The sequence below is a fragment of the Procambarus clarkii genome, chromosome 33 (assembly GCF_040958095.1).
Source record: "Procambarus clarkii isolate CNS0578487 chromosome 33, FALCON_Pclarkii_2.0, whole genome shotgun sequence".
In the NCBI taxonomy this organism is placed as follows: domain Eukaryota; kingdom Metazoa; phylum Arthropoda; class Malacostraca; order Decapoda; family Cambaridae; genus Procambarus; species Procambarus clarkii.
Window position 1 is genome coordinate 14,833,120 of NC_091182.1, and position 13,455 is coordinate 14,846,574.

A 13,455-nucleotide genomic window follows, 5' to 3' on the forward strand; every position below is an offset into this window, starting at 1 on the left:
GAGGCATCTACTGAATCAACAAGGCGTTCATGGAGAAAGAAATCGTCATGCGTAGAATCCAGATGGTAGAGATCAAAATACTTAGCCCATGCAGTGGGACCAAACAAGGCGTTTTAAGTATTGGTATGGGAAGGCACCGTGCAAGTGCGGCCGTGGTGGGGACGGCGTTGAGAATCCCCAGAGTGAGGGGGTAAAAAGTGCAGTAGTCACAATGAGAGGCGTAGCCGTACCAGGGGACGAGATGGTCACCATTGGGGGGCTGGGAACTCAACCCTACTGCAGAGGAAGGATGGGAGTAGTCAGGAGGTCGGGGCCCTATGCAGCAGGGGCTACAGGGTCTGGTCTTCCAACACATTCCAACTCGGGGGCTTGGTCGTCCACCCCACGAGCCTGAGAAGGTACAAGGGAAACATTATCTGCCATGAAAACTAGGAAAAAAAAACTCATTCACGAATATGCCCCCACACCCACTATCGAGCCACAATTAGAGGCAGGACACCCAACAAGAAGCTATTGCCGATCTTGCCGGGGACCCCCCCCCAGGGGTGCGTCGTGAGTATACGCCCACCAACGCCACTCTAAGAACCGAGAGTCCGTCGAGAGCGGGTTCAGTAACGAAAATGATTGACAATAAAAGCGTCCCCTCGCTCGAGAGGTTGGGTACTGTTGCACCCAGTTCTATGGGTACAAGAGTATGCCTCCTCAAACACCAGGGCATCAAAACAAAATGTAGAAAGAATAATCAAAACATGCAAAAGGTCGGCGGGAAATGACAATTTGATAGAAGAGGGTGGAGAACAATTAAACGAGGGAAAGGAAAAGGTTCTGGCAAAATGGGTAGAGACAGCAGCAGGAGCCTAAGGCTGCAAAAAAGGACAGGACTGACTCATGGATCATCACATTCCAGCAGCTGCCCACTAAGCACCTCACGGCAACAACGGGCCAGACAGTGAGGGGGAATTAAAAATAAGCTTTCTAACATGAGGCTAAAATTTAATAGTGGAACCTTAACTAAAGATACCCATCCACGCATCTTTATTAGAGATTCAAAACATTGAAAGTTTTGGCCAGTAACCACACTGCAACCCGTTCTCGCAAATTCGTAAAGTCAATATTGACTTATTAACTACGTGCATAGGTGATATACTAAACATAATAGATACCCCTAAAAAGATTCATAGAAAACACCGACCTTACCTAACCTTGTTAGTATCTTAAGATAAGCATCTTATTGCTTCGTAATTACAATTATTACTTAACCTATACCTATTATAGGTTTGGTAATAATTGTAATTACGAAGCAATAAGATGCTTATCTTAAGATACTAACAAGGTTAGGTAAGGTCGGTGTTTTCTATGAATCTTTTTAAGGGTATCTATTATGTTAAGTATGTCACCTATGCACATATTTAATAAGTCAATATTGACTTATTAAATTTGCGAGAACGGGTTGCCACACTGCCAGCCCCCTTTGAGCCAACTTAAGTCATTCACGGCGTGAAAATATTACCAATCACAAAATTGCAGAAGGTTGGACAACCGCTAAAAGATTTTTCTTTATCTTTATTTAGTGGAAGCCTTTGAAGTCTTGCTATTTGACGAGTAAATAATGGTACAAAGACAAGCCAAAAGGAAACAAGTAGTTAGATTCCCTATTTCTGGCTTGGTTCGTCACTAGTTTCGAGGGCTCATAAGTGTTTGTAATCTAAGTAAACACTAGTTATACAAGTTAGGAACATAGCAGAGATACCATGTTTATAATGTAATTTAAATACTGCCATTTGCCATGCAACTGGTAAATAAAGCTGCAAACAGTGGGTATTAGGTGGTTTTAGCGAGCAGTCCGTCGGTCGAGTTATACATCGGTTGTTGAAAACCTGATCAAAATATCAACTGGTGACCAGGCGCGGCCGCCACCACTAGACTTTTCCTTCACTCTTCCCCTCCCCTCAATATCTTCATCTACAGCCGTTATTTATATTTTGACGTTATGTTTACACCGCCTCTACGCATTTAGAAAGAAACCTAAAATTATATACATAGTAAAAAGAAATAAGATTTCTCAAGGACAATCGACAGGCTCTGTTAATTAAACTTTAAAAAGATACTTACAACCTTATGTATACCCGCTAACCTGTTGGGTTACACGGGTGTATATAAATATTATATGTTCTGTCTAACAGTTCCATACTAACTTGAGGGGTTGGATAGGACGGTCAGTACTAGCCATTTCAATATATACAAAGCTCCACCCTCCCCACCTAGGCAAAGTGAGAAGATTAATTAAAGATTCAACTCAAAATTCACAGTAATAATTTGCATGCAAGAATAATCAAACTCAACACGTACACCTATACATACACACTTTACATATCCATACACACACATATTACAAACCTATACATATATATATATAACCTCTCTGACATTTATCGAAACAAAGCAAGACAAAATTACATTAAACAAAACTCAAAACAAATAAACGGGAGATACCTGGAGAATAACCCATCCTGTCAGAGACCAAGGCTGAACTGAGGAGGAACAAGGCAACTAGAAAACGATTACAACTAAGAACGTTGGGGGGGAAGGGGGAATTTTTTTTTAAAGAAAACCAAAGAAGGAGAAACAAATATAACCTGACAGGCCTCTTCAACGTACACAACGCAACTTGAAGCCCAGTGTGTTTAACTCACGTTCATTTAAACTGATATAAATTTTCTTAAATCATCAAATATGTTTCTTCACCAGACTTATTCAGAATGGTTAACTCTTGTAACTTGAAACAATCATTCTATTCACGCGAACTAACAAGGAAATTGGATAGTTTAGCGAGCAGGAACATCTGATGCTCTCAATTTATAATCTTGAAATTACGGTATGTGCTTCTGATACATCTCGTTTTCCGATATTATTCAAATTAACTAAATTAAATCTAAAATCTGAGTAAAAAGATATTGTAAGAGCACAGGTATTTGTTGCCTAATTTTATAACCGAGCTTAAAGACATAATTGTTACGGATTTTCTGTAAGAGACGTATGTATAGGAGACGTAAGAGACATACGTCTGTAACAGACATAGAAGACATAAGAGACATACGTCAGTAAGAGACGTATGGGAGATGTAAGAGACATATGTCTGTAGGAGACGTAAGAGACATTCGTCTGTATGTAACACCAGGTATCCAAGATGGCCCTATGACTCGTCAGCTAGTGGCAATTCCCAGACCAGGGAGTTGCGCCCTAGCTGCGATGGGGTATAGAACTGTTGTCTGAGCCCTCCGGTAGTTGGTGGTTGTTCGCCGGGCGGGTGGGGGTGTGAGCGTCCCCACTCACCCTGCAGTTGCTGCTTGGCAAGTGTTGACGTCGCACGCTTGCGATGGGAGGCCTTCTTTTCCCTGTTGAGAGAGTGAACTCCGTAGGCCTGGAGTTTACAGGCCGTGTTGGTTATCCTGTAGCTTGTCATGTGTGACATGTTCCGTGTCCCGGTAGATAAAGTCTACGGAGTAACTGGTAACTGTTCACCGGGTTATTGTCAAGTTAGTGGGGGGAGGAGGTGTACCGTGAGTTCCTCCGCCGTTACGAGGGGCGTTCCTTGTCGCTGCCAGATGGTGCCGGCTCTGTGACCATTGCGGACCGTAGTGGTGCCCAGACATACATGAGTGTGCTTGAGGCGCCCTTGGAGTTTCCCGAGAACCTACTCCGGCGTTACTTCCAGCGGTTTGGCCCTGTCGTCAGTGTTCGAGTGAACACGCTGTCCTCGGGGAGGTATAAGGGTATGCGTACGAACATTCGTACCCTTGGGATGCGCCTGAGGTCTGACATTCCTTCTTCAGTCCGGCTTCTGGGATACTACGTCCGGGTATACTATGCCCGGCAACCCCGTACCTGCTTTCTGTGTGGCCTGTTGGGGCATCAGGTTGCCAGATGCTCTGGGGCTGCAGTCACTACTGTGAACCTGTTCCGGGAGGAGGATTTCCCACCGCTCCCTGTTGGGGTGGATTCCGTGGGCGAGGATGTGGATGTCCCGTTGGCAGCTGCGGCTCCCCCTGCATCGCCCGGCGGTCCTCCGGTTGATGCGGCCCTTCCTCCGGGTGTTCCGGTGCCGTCGGCTGATCTTCCTGCTCATGTTGCTCTCCCAGCTGCTCCCGTGGGTCTTCCGGATGGTCTCTATGAGTCGTCGACGTCTTCATCTTCCTCGTCTCCTGCTGCTGCGACTGGCCCTGCGCCCTTGCCAGGTGTCCCGGCTGTGCTGGGTGCTGGGAGGGAAGGGGCCTGCGGAGCGTCCTGATGTGTGCGGCCTGGTTCCCCCTGTGGTTGAGGCCGCTGCCGTTCTGCGACGGGCATCGGTTCGCCCAGCTTGTGAAGCCTGTGGTTCTGCGTCCGCCTCCAGCTCTGAGGATGTGCGGCCGGTGCCCAAGCGTTCCCGGCGATCTTCTACTGCTTGGGCTGATGTGGAGGATTTTGACACCGGTGGATCTTCGGGCGATGATGTGGTGGTTCCGGGTGCTTCGCGCTCTACGTCGATGGTGGTTGCTGTTGCTACGTCCATGTGCCTGCTGATGACAATGTTTGTGCATATGATTAACCACCTGTTCTTTCCTCTGCAGAAGGTTCTCCGCAGTGGGGGGTGGGCGCTCCTACAGACGTGGATTGTGAGAGTGCTGGTGCAGGCCGAGGCTTCGTGCTGGTGCTGAAGAAGGGATGCCCGGCGTGGATTGTCCCTGCAGGTGAAACGTCCGGTGGTTGACGCGGGGCCCTGTGAGACAGCCGAGGAGGTTCCCTGTGGGCTGCCTGCTGCCCGGCCCATGGGAAGAAGCCCCTCCCTCTCGTCTTGGCCTCCGGCGTGGCGTATGATGATAAGAACCCCTTGCTGATTGACATTGTTGATCGCGTGCATCCTGTTCCATGGAGCCCTTCTTCTATCTGGATTCCGTGGGCTCGGTGTTTTGTTGTGGGTGTGCCGGAATTGATGCCTGATCCTCGTACAGTTCATAGTAAACCTGTTCCGGGTAACCTCATGTTGCTTTGGGAGGCGTATTGTGTTCGATTCCCGGTGGCGGAGTGGCCTGATAAGTATGAGCATTTTGAGTAGTCTGTGTGATTGCTGTGTGTTAGGTCGGGGAGCCGGTCGGCCGAGCGGACAGCACGCGGGACTTGTGATCCTGGGTTCGATCCCAGGCGCCAGCGAGAAACAATGGGCAGAGTTTCTTTCACCCTATGCCCCTGTTACCTAGCAGTAAAATAGGTACCTGGGTGTTAGTTAGCTGTCACGGGCTGCTTCCTGGGGGTGGAGGCCTGGTCGAGGACCGGGCCGCGGGGACACTAAAGCCCCGAAATCGTCTCAAGATAACCTCAAAATAGGTGTGTGGATGGGACCTATGGTTTGTTATGCTGTGTGTTGTATTTATTGTGCGCCCTTCAGGCCGGTGTTATGTTTTGTTCTCATGACCTTGTTTTATTGCATTTATTGTATTTCTTAGCATACTTTGCATATAAATATAATAATAAAAACAAAATTCCCAGACCATAAGCAAACTAATTTCTTAGCATACATACACAAATATATAATCGAAATACATTTATTTATTATATAAACTCGCAATTAGAAGGAATAGAAAAAGGGGACATCTATGCTCAAATCCGAAAAATTTCGAAAATTTATGAAAAATTCTGAAAAATACTACAACGTTCTGGCAACACTGTGGCGCAAACCGTTTTATATTATCTTCAAGAATAACGTAATTAGAGTCAAATTTTCCGCTGCAACTTTCGTGAATACGGTTCTCGCGGCCTGGGTGTGCCGTGGGGTATTGTGTCTTACGTTGTAGAAGTCTAATATTTCGTAATAGCGTGGAAAATAACGTGTTATGCATAAAACAAATATAAACTCACTCATTGGCAACAGTCTCATGTGAGAGAGGGGTGGGCTTGCTGGCTAAGACAGTCACTCTTTGTGTCCCTCAGCTGGTGGATCTATCGTGGACACGCTCTCACAATTTGTGCTATTTTTTACTGCAAAATGACGTACAAAACGAAGATGAGGAAAACTATGAAAGCTGAAAGCATGCTAGCTGCCCGTAGAAGGTGCGAGCTGGCCAGAATCCGTAGATTACGCACTTTGACGAGTGAAGATCGAGGCGGCCACTCAGCCGCAAGTGTTGCAGCCCGCTGCCCCCCCCCCCCACAATCCCACCCTCTGCCACCGCATATTTTCCACCTTCTACTCCAGGTCTTGCACCTGCTACTCCAAATCTAACTGGACTGGTACTTGAACAAAAAGGACAAGGATATGCAGAGACCAGCGAGACACGCAACCAAACCAAGAAAGGCCCCTGAGGGAGCTGACCCCAGCTATGGCGCAGGTGCCTACTAGTGCCACTCCAGTGCCACCTTGAGGACCCATATTTCTGACCAATTATATTAGGTTAGTATGTTTTAGTGTTATACTGTGATATTACTTCATAAATATTTGTACATATAAAACTGGTGGCAAATATATCATTTTTTTGTTTTTTATTTTTATTTTTATTTTATTTTTTTTTATTTTATTTATCAGGCGATCTGCATGGACCTTGCACACCTTACTGAACCCATGCCTATCTACAAGGGTGCAAATTTTGAATGATATTGGTCAACATCAACCTCAGCTAAAGGTGGCTGAACTTTGACCTCCGTTTATGCAGGTAAATATTTTACAATTTTATCTGATTTTACAGACTTTATTTATTATTCAATTTACATGAAACTTGCACATTATATGTAGAGTTTATGCCTCTAAAACATTGTGGTGGCTTTTCTTTTAGATTAGACGTAGATTTATTGATTTTATAAATATTTATAAATATCATATTGTTGCATAGGATTTTTGGGAAATTTACAAAATCTGTATTATTGCACTAAATACATCTGGGATAAAAATCTATCAGACAAATCTTTATTATATAGTAAGGTCATGGCTAAGTGTCATAGAACTGATTTCGGTTCACAATTGTGGGCTGTGAAATGATTTGAACATTGTTGAAAAATTGTCTAAAAAAACGTTTTTATTTTTTTTCTCCCTCTCTATTTAGGCTGCGATGCTGAAACTTGGCCCAGTTGCAGCACCTTTCATATGTATCAGGATAATATATTTTCAATGCCCTACAACAACTTTTAATTTTCATCCAGCCAACCCCTGTAGGAGAGAAGTGTAATGAGATAAAGAAAGAGAGAGTAAGAATGTGGACGAGAAACAGTTCCATCTGTGGCCGGGAGTTCCCCCTGGTGATACATCACAGCCCATTGACAACATCGAAGTAGGAATTAATTTTGTCCATATCCCTCAGGGTTATGAGGTGGGTCAGATGTCCAGCCGCAGCCTCCGCGACCACCGACTCTTCTTCCCCCATATTCTTGTACACTTACCAGTATTATTACTAGCTGTATTAACCTAGTTGTGTTTGCGGGGGTCGAGCTCTGCTCTTTCGGCCCGCCTCTCAACTGTTACTATTTTTTCACACACACACACACACACACACACACACACACACACACACACACACACACACACACACACACACACACACACACACACACACACACATACACACACACACACATACACACACACACATACACATACACACACACACACACACAAGGGAGCTCGCTGGCTGAGTGGACAGCGCACTAGACTCGTGGAGCAAGGGACCAGGGTTCGATCCCGGGAGCCGGCGGAAAACAAATGGGCAGAGTTTCCTTCAACTTCATGCCCCTGTTACCTAGCAGTAAATAGGTACCTGGGAGTTAGACAGCTGCTACGGGCTGCTTCCTGGGTGTGGGTGTGTGAAAAAAATTAGTTAGTAACAGTTGATTGATTGACAGTTAAGAGGGGGACCGAAAGAGCAGAGCTCAACCCCTGCACAACAAGGTTAACACACACACACACACACACACACAGGAACTTTTTCAGTGTCAGAGTAGTTAACGGATGGAATGCATTAGGCAGTGATGTGGTGGAGGCTGACTCCATGCACAGTTTTAAATGTAGATATGATAGAGCCCAGTCGGCTCAGGAATCTGTACACCAGTTGATTGACTGTTGAGAGGCGGGACGAAACAGCCAAAGCTCAACCCCCGCAAGCACAAATAGGTGAGTACAAATAGGCGAGTACACACAAGTAGTGTAAAGTGTGACTACGACCGTCCCAAACCTGAGGAGAACCTCAGGGATTGAACTCGGTCATAGTCAAAAGTGGTGTTGGAGTCCGTAGAATGGGACGGGTTGCATCCAGGGGGACGTTTTGGGTCACAGGGGTAAAATGTAAGGGATGTTGTGGGTCATATAGGTAAGAGGGGAGGATAAGTATGTGGGCATGTGTACATCATCTGAAAGGTTTCCCCGGATGTTATGACGCATGGCGTCCGGCCAGGCATGGCTTGAGAGTGTCATGTTGGGTAGGGGCTGGAAGCTAAGTGGTTGGTATGCAGTCATGTAGGGAGGAAGAGGAGGAGTATGTAGGTTATGTTGTGTAGGGAGAGGAGAGCCCCCATACCTGAGTGGATAACATTGACGTCCATTAGCTTCCCCCTACAGGAAGCCGTAAGTGTTGAGGGGGGTATGAGAGACCACCCTATTGCGGATGTGGTCCATTTGCTTTAATGGTTTTTCGATGTCTTCAGAGTATTCTGGAGATGTTGACCCCAGCATGGCTCTCCCTCCACTGCGATTCATTAAGGAGGAGCGAGGTTCATACCCTCGCCAGCAGGGGCCCTCACCAGCAGGGCCTCACCTGTCAACCATCAATCACTCCCACCCCTCATCCCCTCCTCTCCCCATACCATCAACCATTGTTCTGTGCAAAACCTTTAGTATTATTTCTGTTAATATGTGTAAGCTATATTGTAACGTGACCAACATGGCAACAGCATCATCATTCTTTGCCCAAATAGCATTTTTTTAAGAGCAATAAACGAGGGAAAAAGTAAACACATAATATATAAATTTATTTCTTTTATTAAACACTTAAGTGATTTACAACGATAATAATAATAATAATAATAATAATAATAATAATAATAATAATAAGACTTCTTCTTGGTGGTTTAGCTTGCAGACCAATGGGGAAAGGCTTTCATTCAGTCCATCGAACCTTCCCACCACGCTAGTCAACCAGCCAATCTGTAGAAAGGGTTTAGGTAGTAGACAGACAGATTGGGAGTCATTCATCCACTCCAACGAACCTTCCAGGCACGCTAGGCAACCAGTCAATCTGTAGAAAGGGGAAAGGTTATAAGTTTTTTTGTTGTCAATGTTGTAAACATAAATACAGACATTATTATGTTCATCATTAAATCCTACATAAAGTATTACTCACCGCACGATCATCCTAGCCAACTTCGGCACACAACGTTTCACACTCAGCATCAGTACCGTTTAAGCAGAACGTTTGCTTACACAGGCATTTTCATCTGAGCATAATTGAATTTCAACACTTTTTCATCATTCTTGCGAAATTGACCATATTTAAATGCTTCATCAAAGTGAAGCAGGGCGGCCTCTAAGCCTAGCCTGGAAAAATGATAGGCAAAATAAACGGCGTAATTCCCACAGAAGTAACTATTCAAGGATTGAATCCTTTTCTTCATAATATATACGGTATAGTCTTGGAAGTAGGACATAAACTCTTCGAAATATCTTGAATAAGATCCTATTACAGGATTGGCATAGCTGTCTAGTATAACTATCTCGATTCTACCTTCATCCTTCTTTACATAGAATGTTATCCAATGCCCCATTTTATTATAAGAACCAGACTCCAGAGTGTTGATTATGAACACCACAGGTCTTTTTTTATGTATTTTTGTCAGTATTTTCCTTACGTCATCAGCTAGGAAGCATCCTATATAGTCTACCTTATCACCTAAATTACTTCTGATAGCCTCATTTATTTCCAAACAATTCATATTAGTATTTTATCCTCGCGTATCGCAAATAACGCGACGATCTGCGTTAATGCTGATCACACCTGTTGTAGACCCGTAAACTAGAATGACTTTATTTCTAGCCACACCGCGTTTAAATTCCAAAGGTATCCGCAGATTACCACTTTTTTCAATCGGGATAGTGTCATCTATATCCTCAGGTTGTAAATTAAAGGCCAGTATGGTTCCACCGGTTGCGTGGTGACCGCCGGCCGGGTCGGACGTTCCTGAGGTCTCTCCGCACTGGCTAGTGTTTACATTGGGTGATCGCTTGTTTGCCCTGCTGGTGGTGGTTTGCCACTGACGGGGTGACGTTTGCTTAGCCATGGGGACGTTTCGCCCTCCATTGAAGAGGACGCTGTCAGCTGGTCTGGCGTTTACGGTGCCGGTGGACCATCCCTTGGTTGGTGTCGCCCTAGTGGACGTGCTGCATGTGCAGCTGTCTGACCTGGTGGGCATCCAGCTGCTTCAGGGCCACCGTGCTGTCGTCAAGTTCCGCCTCCAGGCTGCCTTTCAGGCGTTTCTCGAGCGGTTTGAGGGGCGTGTTTACCCTCTCCCTGATGCTGCTGGCTCCGTTAAGGTCGTGAATCTTAGTGTCACCTTGACGTCTGTGACGGTGCATGGTGCCCCCTTCGAATTTCAGGACGACTTTTTAACCTGTTTCGAACGGTTTGGGACAGTGTTAAGTGTTCGTTGGAACAAGGTCGTTGCCGGGCACTGTGTTGGTATGCTTGACGGCTCCCGCACCCTGACAATGTCGCTGAAGGGTAGTGTGCCATCGTCGATGTCCGTGTTGGGATACACGCTCTGCTGCCAGTACCGGGGTCAACCGCGCACCTGTTATCGGTGTGGTCACGAGGGTCATCTGGCTGCTGCGTGCGACGTGGGAGCGACTGGTCGTGTGCATGTTCTTCGTGCGGAGGATTTTCCGCCCCTGTTGCGTTCGGGCGGTGTGGGTGCTGTGCCTGAGGCGCCTGACTGCCTGTCTGCTGCTCCGCCTGTTGAGGAGAGCTCTACGGCCTGTGCGACACGTCTAGTGACAGCTGTGGCCCCTGGGGTTGTTCCGCCGGTGTGTGAGGGTGTCGGGCTGTCGCCTGAGCTGTGTGTAGTGAAAGGTGTCCCGGTGGAGGTTCATGTGCCGCCCCCCCTGTGGAAGTGATACCGGCTCCCGGGGACGCGGGTTCTGCCGTTTTGGAGGGGGTGCTTCGGCGTGGTGAGGTGCCTGCCGTGCCTGAGTGTGTTGCCTCCTGTAGTTCTGCTCTTCCCATTCCTTTGCAGAAGCGTGCACGTCGGTGTTTTGAGGTGTTTCCGTGGATGATGTAGACAGTGTGGGTGATGTGGCCTCTGTGGACTCTTCGGACGGTGCGGGTGTGGCCTGTGTGGATGTGACGGTGGAGGCTGTGCCTGCGGCGGGGCCTGCTGGGTGTGGTGTGGTGCGGCCTGTCTCGAAGCGTTCGCGGCGGGCTCGGAGTGTCTCCCCCCTTCGTGGTGTGCCTTGGGAGGAGGTGGGGGAGTATGGTGCTCAGCTGGCGTCCCCCGCCGAGGATGATGGTGCTGTGAGGGCTCCGACGTTGCTACCTGTGCCCCCCCTCCTGCGTCTCCTGCTGTTGGGTCCCCACAGTGGGGGGTTGTCCCTGATGGTCGGGACCTCGTCGTGAAGTTGCGGAAGATGTGCGCCAGGGGGCCTCGGCTCCTGTGCCTTGTGGTGGGGCCGCTGCCGCGCCTGCAGTTTCCCCTCCTTCCTTGCCCCGGTCTGGGGGTTGCCTAGTCCCGTCTGCTGGGGTCGTGCCCTGTGAGGGTCCGGAGTTGGGCCCTTATCGGGATGCCCAGGTGCTTCCGATCCCGTGGTGCTCGTCCACTATCTGGGTGTCGTCAAAGAAGGAGTTTGTTTATAGGGTGCCGGATAGGATGTCTCAGCCGAAGCTACTGCCTGATGGCTGGCTGCCCGCCGACCTGTGGGTGGTTTGGGAAGCGTACCGCTTGCGCTTTCCGTTCCGTAAGTTTCCGGAGAAGTATTAGTTCCCCGTCTTGCGCACAACCGCTCCGCCGTGCCTGGATCAGCTGCCACCGTGACCATGACGCCCCGCCCCCCCTGTGCGGGGAGTCTCCCCTCTGACGTTCGCCTCTGTTTTCGTCGCCACTCCTCTCTCTACGGCAGCCATCACATCTACCGCTTTTGACTTTCTTCTCCTCCTTACCATCAACGCGTCTCCTTACATCTGTTCTGGTGCAGTCCATCGGGAGGGTTCCCCTTCATGCAAACTGCACCTTATTCTCAAGAAGAAGAAGATGGTTCCACCATTCACATATGTGTCATAAGATAATATATTGTCCTTATCGAAGCCTAAGGCTTGTAATGCAGTGTAATACAACTTGGCGCAGTTGTGAGGGAAGTCGCACCCAATATTGACAATATTAGTGCTATTCTGCGATATTAATACTTTACTAAGCACGCAGTTTTCCAAATAAAGTGGGTTGCGATTATATGCACCAGACACAGACTCCATATCAAGGATGATCAATATATAAATGTTCTGGTATAACAGTCCCCCAAGGCTGGTCCATTGTTATCGAGCGCTGACCTGTGCCCAATATATACGTTTTGTATAAAGTTTTATTAAAAGTATACATAACAGGAGAGTTGTTCTGCACCATGGCTTTATTAACAGCTACTAATCCTTCAGGGTACGGCAATACCCGATCCACCCATAGACGTGTAGACTTGATATTGTATTTAAAATTAGCGTGTTCATTATCGCTGAGTATAAGCCATTTATCAGGTTGAAGTTCGAGCCGCACCCTGATGTCCACATTATCCAAAACGTATTCACTAACTGATGTAACATCCAGCATTAGTTTAAAACAAGTATTCACGCCACTCGTTTTCATATCAGTCATCCGTTGCTTCTCATCAGCCGAGGCATTAGTGAAATAACCAGCTTCAATTTTACCAGGATCGACGCGGTTAAAAAACTGTGACAGTTTATCATAGCGGTTAGCCTTACACCCAAAAATCGTAGATAATAACTTTACGTATGACCAGAATGAGAATAATGAGCTGGTTTCAACTACTGTTTCGTTTAAATACACAATAGCGGATTTGAATAGAGTTTGCGATAATCCATTCACCAACGAAACGTTTTTAGCGTCTCCTAAAGGCGTTATTCCATCTTCTTCGGTTAGATCAATAGACAACTCCAAAGCTATAGATGATAAATCCACCAGTTGGCCATTCACTCCCTTGATGATGAATTCCAGATAGGTGTCTGTAAACTTATTATTGACCCCAGAATTCACAGGTAATACATCCACCGTTTGTCTGCTTGCAATTGTTGATTCTACCAATCGAGGGGAAAATACTTTAGGAAAGGCTTCACTAACAGCAGCGGTATAATGTTCTAATGGCACCTGGAGGCCAAGCGTTATATCCGGCCATGTTCGCGCTTTAGACAACACCAACCGAGTGAGAAGAAGTTATGACAGCACATCAAT

At 46.9% G+C, this 13,455-nt stretch overlaps 1 protein-coding gene across 1 annotated transcript in view; it reads left to right on the forward strand.

Annotated features, from left to right (window-relative positions):
• Positions 1-4,013: 4,013 nt before the first annotated feature.
• Positions 4,014-13,455, forward strand: part of LOC138370731 (uncharacterized) — a 24,757-nt gene continuing 15,315 nt past the window's right edge. The window contains exons 1-2 of the mRNA XM_069335330.1: positions 4,014-4,503; positions 4,608-4,727. Of these exons, the coding sequence (XP_069191431.1) occupies positions 4,014-4,503; positions 4,608-4,727 (610 nt within the window). The remainder of the gene's footprint in view (positions 4,504-4,607; positions 4,728-13,455) is intronic.